We start from the raw sequence: 12,563 nt of genomic DNA on the forward strand, positions 1-12,563 counted from the left end.
TGAAAGTGCCCCCTTTTAGAGAAAGGAGCCTTTCCATGTGTACTGTCCTTCATACTGTCGATTTTTTTCTGTTCCAGCCTCTGCATAACCGTTAATTATCTGAAAAACCCTATTTCCCCAAATCGATGATGAAAGGTTCAAAGCGTTTGGCTGTGTCAGAGCCCAACCAGGTCGATACTAACGAAGCACCGGTAAGTATGTGACCGTTATCGCAGTTTAATTAATTTTATTTATGTGCTGTGCTTTAGCTTCAACTATTTCCCCAATTTTGAATAGAACAAAAATTTGTGAGCTCGTTCTCAACTATGAGAAGTGTATTTATTCATTTTCTTTTATTTTTTGTAAATTTATCTAGCTTTGTATGTCCGCATAATGGGTTATGAAGAGGCTTGCTATTAGCATTATTAGCATTCTAAGAGTGTCTCCCTATTTTATAATTCAGTAATCGTTGGCAACATAGATTCAAGAGCAATAACGATTGGAAGTGGGAGATTGGTTGATAGCTGGTTAGAAAACTGTTTATTTCAAACGTACTTCTGATTATCGAGCATCTTTGTCTGTCAGCCTCTGAAGTCATTAGGTCTTCAGTCGCAGTTTTGAGGGAGATGGGTAGGAATTAGAGCTGGATCGTTTCTGTTTTATGTTTTGCTCTTTCCTTACTGGTCTAGTTTAAGCCTTATGCATAATTATAAATTAAGTATATATATATATATATATATATATATTGTGTGTGACTTTTGATCAGTGAGGACTGTGATTCATGTTCCCAATTCAATTTCTAAACGTCGGGTTCAAGGACAAGCTGGAAATATCATTGTTAGGCAATGAGATTTGACACCCCTTGTTTGCTGAAAACTTTTGAAGATTTTATATGAGAAATAATAAGTGTCCTTATTTTACCTTCATTCACAGATGCAGTTCCGCAATAAAAGAATAATGGAAGGATCCCTCTTTGATGTTCATAGGGCTGAACCATCTCAACAACCAACGGTGACAGCACCACCATTGGATATGAAACGGGCAGAGTCATCACAGCAGCATGTGAGAGCTTTAAATACCCAATTTGCAAGGTTCATCTTTTATATTATGTCAAAGTTTATTTTTTCCTGATTCCCACATTTCAATTTTTCTTCCAATGAGATTTATACCCTGTTCTGGACTTTTGGTTTGGCTTACTTGGTGGTGGTTGTTATAAAGCATGTTGTCTTTATAGTGGTAACGTAGTAGTCCAGTTTTAAGGATTTTGCATTTCCATTATTGAGAATGTCATATTGGCTCTCTCATAACCACTCCTTGTTATGATGTGTCTTCCTCACAGTTGGGTTCAAACACAACTAAAGAATCATCCGGATGAGCTTTGGGAAGACGGTGTGAGAGATTACTTAAATCATGCTTCAAGCATTATGGTAATTCCTTAAGTGACTTAGTTCACTAAAGTCATATGTCACTTGTATTTAAATTCACTTGGTTTTACTATCTGTTCTCTATTAATGTGTTGTTGAAGATACCATTTTATGGGAAGCTGATCCCATATATAATAGTATTATTACTTCAGTGGTTGTGCATGTTGCACTGAAATAGATGCATGCACTCTAACAGACATGCATACATTTATGAGAATACTGGAGTTCTACATGAGAAGTAACCTTCAGTGGTGATAAAAATATCATTTTTGTTTGTTCTAGTAGTTGTTGACGTTTGTTTTGTAAGCAATGACAAGTGTAAAATGCTTTCTTGTTTTGGACCTTCTATCTATATTATAAAACTTTCACCTCTTACCTGCCTCTGAATTTACTGGTGGGATAGCGGCTATGGCTGTACAGGAACATCTCTATTTTCCACTTCTTTCTCTTGGCTTCTTGCTCCTCTAATTCTTCGAGCTAGTATTAACCTACATGTCCATTTTTAATTTTGAATTATGCTGCTGCTTTAGCGCTCTGAGTTTGGGTGTAAATAAATTGACCTTGTAATTTTGTATATTTCAGGAAAAGTTCAGTGATGTTGTCAACTGGCTCAAAGCAAATGCATCCAAGCCAGAAAATTCAGTTGCTGAGGCCAGTGCTGCTTTTTCTGCAAAAAAACTCTTGCCTGAAGTAGTAAACAAAGAAAATAAATCTTTTGGAGAAAAAACTGGGTTTACTCCTGTTACAACTCCTACAAGTTTTTCTAGTTCATGGAGTCCTGGATTATTTTCGAGCAGTCAAAGCATTTTTGGATTTGGTAGGTCTATTCTTATTTTAAAAAAAAATACCCAATAATTGTCTTCTCATAATTTAATGTAGAAAATAATTACATCGGTTGCATTTTGTGCTTGAATGTATGGGGGGTCTAAGCCCATATCCGGTAACAAATTTTCCCTGAAAGTAATTGATTTTTTGTTAAAAAGCTCTCTCAGAAAGCTAGCAAAAAAAAAGTGATTATTATTCAAAAATAAGCCGAACTAAACGCCCACCAAGTCCATTAATATTACTGTTATAAAACAAAAGCTGAATATTTTGATCATATGAATACATGGAAGATATCAGATGAGAACTCTTGTGATGAATAAACATAGTAAATATGTGCTATTAGACAATATTTGAATATAATTAAAACATAAATGCAAATGATTTTTCTATGTGGTGGTCATGTGACCATTAACTAACTTTCAATCTTGACTATCCATGTGTCGTTCTATTATTATTTAACTTTATAGTTCTGACATTGTAAAAGTGACAATTGCTTTCATTAAACATGTCCCACATAGGTGTACGTATGTGTTCGTGTTTGTAAAATATGTTTTAGTTCTTCAAAATATCATGAAATTTGATTGTGGTCCCTATTAAGATTTGATAGGTGTTTTGCTCTATCATTTTTTAAGCAAAGCCAATTGTCTATCCCCTTTACAGGCGCTCACATAATTAATGGGAAATCATATTGAATTTGCTTGTGATTTGTAAAATAAAAAACTTTTGTATAAATAAAAATAAAGGTTGAACAAGGTCAGGGTTTCATGCTTACTAACCTTTGTACTTGTTTTTATCCACTTCAATGTTACACTTTGAACTCAGGCACAATATCTTTCCATTTTTAGGTAACCAAAGTTCAGCTCCCTCTAACCACAAGGCTTCAGTTGACGTAGATGAAGGTGAGGATTCAATTCTACTCTCTTATTTCTATCTTTATTTCTTTTAGCAATTATATTTGCACTTTTATTTTGCTGTTTTGAGCTTTTCTGGTGCCATCTTTTATTGTCGAAGTTGTTCTTGTTTATTGACGAAGGTTGTTTCCTTTTCTTGATAGTAGGTAGGTGGTGTTGATAAATATATGTCTGGCTATAGATACAATTTGTATGATTGTATGTTCACCTTTTCTTCAATATGCTATGCTTTAAATGAAAGATACTCTATGCTGAAGGAGCAAAACTAAATCTGCAGCTTTTATGGAACAAAAATGGATTTTTTTTTTCCGCAATTGAATTGTGTAAGAAACTCTTTTTAAACAAGAAAAGAAGTGACACAGCGTTTGTTTTATCTTTTCATTGAGCTGGGTGCTTCAGATAGTAGTCTTTTCATTGTTATCTAACTTGAAAGAGATTTAGGGAAGAAAACAAAAACTTTGGTTCTCAATTCATGGTCTGAAACAAGTACAAGCAGTTACTTTATATACAACTCTATCACCCTATAAATAATTACAGGAATAAAATAACTACTCTTTATATCCCTACAATATCTTAATATCAATCATTCACACCTTGAATGCAAGACCATGAAGCGATTTTGTGAGAAGTTCTTTTGTAAACAAATATTCTAGCTGAAGTCTTGATGGGATGTAAGAAGCATTTATAATATCCATTTTTTCTTTGATGTGTTGGTCTATAACCATGTGTTTGGTCCTATCATGTTGAACATCTGAACCAAACATAAAAACTATGCGGTTTGATTTGGTTCCATTTGAACATAAAAGAAATCCAACTCATTTTTCGTGGTTAGGTTTGGATCAATTGCGATTCTGTTGTATAATTTTTTATTAGTACTTTCGGTCTTTATCTTTGACATGGCGGCCTAATGCTGTATCATGATCGATTATTTTATTCCTTACCACTTAAGTAAAAATGTGTTATTTCCATCATTATGTATAATATTAAATAATTTGTTTACACATATAAGCAATTTTTTATCAGCTAAAGAACTATAATAAAATATAAAGGCTCAAAGGTGTCCACCCTTTTACAACAAAGAAAAACTAAAGAACAGAGGTGGTTATTTTATATTTATAATTGTGGCATAAATAGTGTATAACCTCCAGGAGCGATCTCTCATAAGTTTAACAAACTCGTTTTGCATATGTATGTACAATATTATATTTTAAATTCAAAACACAAACATCAAAACTAGTCCTTTGTATTATTTCTTTCCGATAATGTTTTATTTTGTTTTAGCACTTTTCTTCCCCTAGGCCAATAACGTAATCTTCACAGCAACAAGACAACTCATTTACCTCCCCCTTCATATGTTAAACATAGTGTGCTACTGTACCACATTTAGTAATATTCATGACATTTATAAAGTATAACTTCTCTTAGAATGAAGTTTTGGGATGATGAATAAAATATTCTTGCTGTGGTCTCAGAAAATGAATTGGAGCAGCCTAGCAGCCCATCAGTTAAGAAGACAGAAGAGAAAGGTGTAGTTGTTGTACATGAAGTAAAGTGCAAGCTTTATGTGAAGGTACTCTTTCATTAATTTTATTTTACAGTGATACATAATATTGTATTAGGAAAGCATTTTAAATTTTTCTGCCCTTGCTTCGATTCAGCTTGATCTTGTTGTGTTCATTCCAATAATGTCTTTTACTGTAACCCTTGGTATGTTCAGTCGAGTGATCCAGAAGATAAAGATGTATGGAAAGATAAAGGAATGGGTCAACTGTCTATTAAATGCCAAGAAGGTGTCAGCAAGGCTACCAAGGAATCCAAACCTACAATTGTTGTTCGAAATGAGGTTTGTTCATGTTACCTTCTTTTTGTAATGCTTATTCATTCAGGGAGTTGATGTAAGTAATCTATAGTTATAGTTATTCAAATGAGAACTTCACTTACTGTTTCCGTTTGTTACCTTCATGCAGGTAGGAAAAATTCTTCTCAATGCCTTGTTGTATCCAGGAATCAAGACGAACCCGCAGAAGAACTCTCTTGTTGCAATATTCCATACTACGGTAAGCACTGAAATATTACAATTGAACTAAATACCTGCAGAGATGGTTTGCATGCAGATACTGAAAAGTATTTTAATATTGCTATAATGGAAAAAGCACCGTGTTGGATAAAATTGCTTTAAAGTTTGGGAATGAAAAGGAAACTTGAAATGTTTAGACTACCTTACAGTGGATGTAGCTCTACAACTCGGTTCAATATGCCTCCTCCTATGTCAGTGTATTTTCCTATCTAGTTGCATTGTAATGGCTGTTATTTGAATATGATCTCTTCTTGATTTTGATTCTTCGGACTTCATCTTCTCATTTTTATTTATTAAAGCATTTTTAAATGGAAATTTTATGTGAAACTTGGGTCTTTGTAGGGTAATGCTGACGGAAGTGGGGATAACGATAGTGTAGTTGCACGTACATTCTTGATCCGAATGAAAACAGAAGATGATCGAAATAAGCTGGCTTCAACAATCCAAGAATATGCTCCTGTATCTTGAGAGTATTGGAGTCATGATTATTGCCATTTGAAGTAAAGGGATACTGAGTTCATCGTCAATTTTCCTTTCACAAATATTTATTTTTGTAAGGTGTTATTTCTTAGATTCTGATTCCAAACCTTGTGTTTGGAGGCTGTTGCTTATGTACCATATGAGAACACTTTAGTTGCCTTTTGTCGGATAAACTACCTTAGATCAATGCAATCGATCTTTTTCGTTAAAGATGATGCGCACATTATACCTTGGCGTTCTATTTTTCAAAGGATTATTGTGTTTGTTTCATATTAGATAAATGACATTTTCTTATATAAAGTTATAATTGAAATTAATTTAATTAAACATCTTGTTTTGTTGAATATAGTAAAAGGTGTATGGAGTGGATCCCCAGAAAAGCCCTACATTTTGTATTTCATCGTCAAGATTAAAAAATCATGATACTTTTTAAGCTATGTATGACATTGTCACTGCTATTCAATACTTGTTTTTTAAGAACGACACCTTTTTTGTGAAATTATGAATCAAAACTGTAATACAATAATACCCAACACAAGGTACCATTGGAAATTAATATATTTTTCAATCAAAATTTGTGTTCGTCTTCGTGTTTGTGGTCAAATTTAACTTAAGTTAGTTAATGAGATGACACATTAATTTTAATTAAATTACAATATTAATAATATTTACAATATTATATAAGATCACCTGCCGTTGAAAATAAAAAGAAACGTTGGTGCATTTACAATGTAATGGTTTTAAAATATATTTTTAACTTATACTTTTTTTTATCACTGTGCTTATTTATATAAGAAAGTTTACTTCTTAGACACTAACTATATTCAAATTCTTTTTTAAATATTAAATATAAATTAAATTTAAAATAAAATTACATAAAAATAAAAACGCATATCCACGATCAGCGCAAAGCTAGATTGCATCGTGATAAGATTTCCTTGGTTTTGCGTGAACTTTGACGTACCATTGAATTTATTTTAGATTCAAAATTAACTTTGACAACTAATAACACATTTAATTCAAATTATTAAAGGAAAATTATTATTATTTATTTTTCAAATTATTTGTCATTTAAGATCACATGTTTAAAATATCATTTATTTTTTTTTCAATGTTATACAAATTAATATTTTTTAATTGAGACACTTTTATTAGAAAAAAAAAAGTTAGAATAACGTGAAAAGAAAAAAAAACAGAAATATAAAATACTACACAGATACACTTACATGCACTTTAAAACAAAGAGCTTTGCGACAAAAATTTCAGTGCCATATTGTGATTTCCTGTCATTTCGCTCTCACCACAACGGCCTCAAGTCAGGGAGCATTATACTTTCTTATGTACTTTTCTGTACTCTGTTTTCTCTACATTAATTTATACGTTCATTCACTTAAACATATAAACCCTTCTAAACTACTTTTACACTGTACTTAGATAAATTTTGTCTGTTTTTTTTTCTTAATTTATTCATTCCAGAGAATAATCAAAATAGATTACTCTTAAAATGCATTAAAAATAATTTTAAAACAGTAGAGAGTTTTAGTTAATTATTATAATAAACTGAAAAGATAAATAAAACGGGTTAATGACATAATCCCTTTAGCAGTGAAGTTAAATGAGTCAAGTTTCCAATTCTTAAAGAAAAAGGTCTAGAATCACAGTTTTAGTAGGAAATGATGAAAAAGGTTAGAATTTGGGTGAATGTTGAGAGAGAAGGGGACAAAAAACAATGAAAGTGCAGATGAATTTATACAGTCTAGTACACGCTAGACAGTATTATTGCTAGTTTCAAAGTGAGTCTATTGATAAAGAAATACACTAAAATCTATATAGCATTAATTATTTCCTTATATAAGGCCTTTGATTTAGTAACAAAAAATGATAGAGTGCATAATGTACTTTTTCTTGACACCAAATTTGGATCCAAATTACATTAAATTTATGTCAAAGTTTTCCTTTTTGCATGATGACTCCTAGAAGTAGGTTATATGGAAATTTTCCTACGATTTGGTATTAGAATGTGATAAGGAAAGTGTGTAAATATAGGAAGCATTGCATTATTCAAGATTCATCAACTTGATTGCACATATTTTCTTTTAATATCACTCCAAAAATTTATTATTTGTAAAGATATTTTATGTGTATATAAATTTATTATTTATTTAATGTAAAATTTTGTTTGTATCTTTACCTATAATGAAAAAAATAGTTCTCTTATTTTCATATATCATTGACAATGTAATAGGTTGATTAACTATTATGCTTATCTATGTTAATGATGAGTTTCAAGAAATTTTTGTTGTTGTTGTTGGAGCTTTAAAAATATAATAAAGTTAGTACATTAAAATGATTTTTAATATATTTTAAAATATCTTTAAAAATACAAATAAAACACAGTATAGAAAAACTCAACAAAGAATCTAAATTTATTAAAAGTGATGTTATTGGTAATTGTGGGTTGAAAGCACCATGGGAAAGACAAAGTATTTTTTGTGGGGATTGAGATAGTTTACTTAAAACTAAAACACGACATTTTCATCTTACGAGGAAAATAATGTTGGCAGTCAAAGATGGGTGTGTGGCCTCCAAAGTGATCAAAATCATAAAATTATTAGATTATTCTTGAAATTTTATTTCTTTAGTAAATAAACTTTTATATTTTTTGTTAATAATATCATTAAAATTAAAACTGTATATTTATTTATATATCTAATTATTAAATACATGACCCATGTAAAATGTCAAACCAATAAGATTATTGAAAGATAAATGAGTTTGATAGTAAAAGAAGATCTTGGTTGGATTCTGAAAGAATATATAGAATAGATTTTTATATATAATAGTTATAGATAATGGTGTTATTGGTAGGAGTGTGGAAGATGATCGTAGATTTGTAGTTAGTAGGGCAGAGTTTGCAGCTTTAAAATGGTCAATAAAGTATAATTATTCTCATAAATTAGATTCCAATAATCAATGTGTTGTAGAGATGAAGAAGAAGGACATTGTTGAAATGATGAAGGGATTTTAGCTGATATCAGATTCTCTGTTGTCTCTGCTGTAGGATTTTTTCTTCACGACAAATTACTTTTAATCATTCTTCATACTTTCTGTCCTTTCCACTCAGATTACCAACTTAAATCAATTATTATAATTAATTTTATAATAATCAAATTAATCAACTTCTTTTATATTAATTAAATTATATAATCTCTAAGGCTGTGTTTGTTTCACCGTACCCAAAGATAAGAAGCCCTAAAATCTTATGAAAGGAGAAATTTCAATGTTGAAAACACACACTAATGTTATGAAAGAAAATGTCCATCATTCATTTTATCTATGCTATAATAATTCAATCAATGAACATAATTAAATAACAATTAATACTAAAATGTTACATAAAATAAAATTAGTTTAGTTAAAAATTCATAATATAATATAATGTATTTTAACTTGAGTGCAAGTTTATGTTTGGTTTAATTTTAAAATTATTGTTTACTTAAATATATCATTCAAATATAAAATATTTTAAATCTCAATGCATTTTTATTTTAAAGTATAATTTTTAATAATAAGTTTAAAACAATTTTGTATCATTCACACCAATCAAATTCGTTCAAAAATTTTCACAAATTGGTTTCATTTTTTATTATCTTTCCTTCAACCCAAACAATTTTACTTTTATTTTCACATATCTTCAAATTTATCTCTCTATATATATATATATATTATGTTGTTTCAAAAATTGTAATTCTAATGTTTAATGATTATAAAATTTATAGATTTAGATTTTGAAATTCTCTCCAATATACAAATGCTTAGTATTATAATTTAATGTTATTTCTATTAGATACAACAATTTTATATTACCTAGAAAGTAGTTTTAAATCAACTATAGTATAAAATTTTATTAACATATGTTGCAATCAAGTTATAAATACTAAAAAGTATTCCTGCGTATGAAATAATTATCTATTGAAATTTGTGAAATCCGTAAAATAACTAAATTCCTTAATAAAATCATTGCAAGTGATAAAAATATTAATGTTCTAACCTGACGCAGACAACTCCATAGTTTCAAGTATTAATAATAATATTTATTATTAAACTTCTCTTTCATTCCACTCAATTGCTATACTCACATGTTCTTTTTATTTTCTTTTTTTTTTTAGAAAAGACAAATCAAGCAGATGGACATAATACTGTTTTACTTTAGTATCAAACTCCAATGTTTTGTTTGGTTTGGAAAAAGTTGGATCCACGTGCACCATTTATTTTATCCGAAAATAAATAAAAATATGATGAAAACTTTTTCTAATTATTCCTATTTATTCTTGGTATATACAAAAATCTTATAAAGTTTTTGTTTTCTTGAGCTAGATACCGTAATATAATAAAAAAGTAAAAAAGAATTGAATGTTATTTATAATAAAATAAAATAGAGATATTATGTATTCTGGGAATAAGAAGAAAATCAAAGTCCCAGTACTGTCATCTGATGCACTAACTGATAACAGAGAATCAGTGTAAAAAGATTAGATCTGCACCTGTGAACTCGAGAGTTGTGTAGATAATTACCTTCAATTATGGTCAAGGAGTAATGATATTTATACGGATTCCTTCTTTTTTTTATATAAAAATATTCAATGAAATAAAATAAATTTCAAATGTTAATATATTTGTAGGAAAATAAGTTAAAAAAGTTTTTTTTTCTTTTTTTTTTATTTGATCTTTTATGTTTCTTTTACTTTGTTTTGTTAGTATTTTATGTTAAAGAAACTGCATCCGCAATCTTAAAGAAAGGAAACACACGGAAAGAGATGACCAGGATACATGAATATGTTTTAAAGAGAAAAGAGGAATTGTATATAAAATAAAAAGTAAATTAACAAAATTATATATTATCTTTTTTTAGAAGAGAGATTAATTCAAAATAAAATAAACCAATCAATTATTATCATGTTTAAAATATAATTTAAACAGTGACAAATTGTAAATATAAATAAATGATCATGAAAATTTATGAAAAAAATCCCTAGAATAAGATGTTTGTCCTTGAAAATACTTAGTATGAGTTGTAATTTTTGAAGTTTTGTTATTCAAAAATTAATCTTTTCCAAGAGAAAATGAGAGTTTTGAAACACAAATTACTTTTACGTTCGAAGAAAAAACCTACAAGATGGTAGCAAGAATAGATAAAAAAAAATTTGTACTTTTTTATAAGTAGAAATTTATACAATTTGATAACGCTAATAAGATGATAAGATTGGTACTCAAATACCAATTAGGTTAACATTTGAGTATTATATTTTTAATAAATACTGTCATTTTTATTATATCAAATAATTTTATATTGTTTAACAATAAATATCCAAGATAATTTAAATATTTGTTGTCTTTCTATCATCTCACATGCCTTTTAAACCTAAAATCATAACAAAATTTTATATTTTTTTGGAGTAATTGACTTGTCTTTTAAAGATAAAGTTACGAGAAATTGACTGACAGTTTTTTAGTAATGTGGAGCCATTATTTTGTACAAAAGAATAGATTATTTATAAAAGAGTATTTTTTGTAGTTAATTATAAAAGAATATGTAAAATTGATTTTGTAATTTTTTTATAAGAAGCTTATCCAATTTGATAACACTAATAAGATGATTGCTCAAATAACAATCAAGTTAACATTTGAGTGATTATATTCTTAATAAATATTGACATTCTTGCTACATCAAATGATTTTATATTGCTTAACAATAAACATCTAAGATAATTTAAATATTTATTGTCTTTCTATCATCTAACGTGCCTTTTAAACATAAAATTATAATAGAGTTTTATATCTTTTTGGAGTAATTGTTTAAGATAATATTATGACAGAAGATTGATTGACAATTATTTTTTTCAAATGGAACCATTGTTTTGCGCATAAGAATAGATTGTTTATAAAAGAGTAATTTTTGTAATTAATTATAAAAGAATAGATAAAATTTATTTTATATTTTTTTATTAGAAGGAGTTTATACAATTCGATAACACTAATAAGATTGTACTCAAATAACAATTAAGTTAACATTTGACTTATTATATTCTTAATAATACTGTCATTCTTACCGCATCAAATACTTTTATATTACTTAAAAATAAATGTGTAAGATAATTTAAATACTTATTGTTTTTCTATCATCTGACATGCCTTTTAAACATAAAGTTATAACAGAGTTTTATATCTTTTTGGAGTAAGTGACTTATCTTTTATAGATAAAATTATGACAGAAGATTGACTGACATTTATCTTTTTTCGAGTAATGTGGAACCATTGTTTTGCACAAAAGAATAGATTGTTTATAAAAAAAGTAATTTTTGTAGTTAATTACAAAAGAATAGGTAAAATTGATTTTATATTTTTTTAGAAGTAGTTTATCCAATTTGATAACGCTGATAAGATGATTACTCAAAATAAAAATTAAGTTAACATTTGAGTGGTTATATTCTTAATAAATATTGTCCTTCTCAGTACATTAAATAATTTTATATTGTTTAACAGTAGATGTCTAAGATAATTTAAATATTTATTGTCTTTCTATCATCTGACATGACTTTTAAACATAAAGTTATAACAGAGTTATATATCTTTTTGGAGTAAGTGACTTGTCTTTTATAGATAAAAGTATGACACAAGATTGACTGACAATTATATTTTTTTGAGTTACCTGAAACCACTGTTTTGCACAAAAGAATGGATTGTTTATAAAAGAGTAATTTTTGTAGTTAATTACAAAAGAATAGGTAAAATTGATTTTATGTTTTTTTATAAGTAGGAGTTTATCCAATTCTATAACACTAATAAGATGGTTACTCAAAAAACAAT

The 12,563-nt window shown here is 28.3% G+C and overlaps 1 protein-coding gene across 2 annotated transcripts; it reads left to right on the forward strand.

Moving 5' to 3' along the window:
* LOC106777029 lies at nucleotides 1-5,906 on the forward strand. Of its 2 annotated transcripts, none has more exons than XM_014664528.2 (9): nucleotides 1-191; nucleotides 913-1,070; nucleotides 1,319-1,406; nucleotides 1,986-2,220; nucleotides 3,074-3,127; nucleotides 4,612-4,709; nucleotides 4,857-4,982; nucleotides 5,107-5,196; nucleotides 5,559-5,906. In XM_014664528.2, exons 1-9 carry the CDS (start codon nucleotides 126-128, stop codon nucleotides 5,682-5,684), a joined length of 1,041 nt encoding a protein of 346 aa, XP_014520014.1. In that variant the 5' UTR covers nucleotides 1-125; the 3' UTR covers nucleotides 5,685-5,906. The 2 variants fall into 2 exon arrangements, with proteins under 2 accessions (XP_014520014.1, XP_014520015.1); XM_014664529.2 differs by having other exon boundaries at nucleotides 65-195.
* Nucleotides 5,907-12,563: the final 6,657 nt, after the last annotated feature.

Source organism: Vigna radiata, chromosome 11 (genome assembly GCF_000741045.1).
Source record: "Vigna radiata var. radiata cultivar VC1973A chromosome 11, Vradiata_ver6, whole genome shotgun sequence".
Lineage (NCBI taxonomy): Eukaryota > Viridiplantae > Streptophyta > Magnoliopsida > Fabales > Fabaceae > Vigna > Vigna radiata.

Excerpts from the sequence above, each read along its gene's own strand:
- LOC106777029 (XM_014664528.2), top strand. The coding sequence starts at position 126 with ATGATGAAAGGTTCAAAGCGTTTGGCTGTGTCAGAGCCCAACCAGGTC. Across the intron at positions 2,221-3,073 it reads TCAAAGCATTTTTGGATTTG|GTAACCAAAGTTCAGCTCCC; the intron begins GTAGGTCTATTC and ends TTCCATTTTTAG. Across the intron at positions 3,128-4,611 it reads TTCAGTTGACGTAGATGAAG|AAAATGAATTGGAGCAGCCT; the intron begins GTGAGGATTCAA and ends CTGTGGTCTCAG.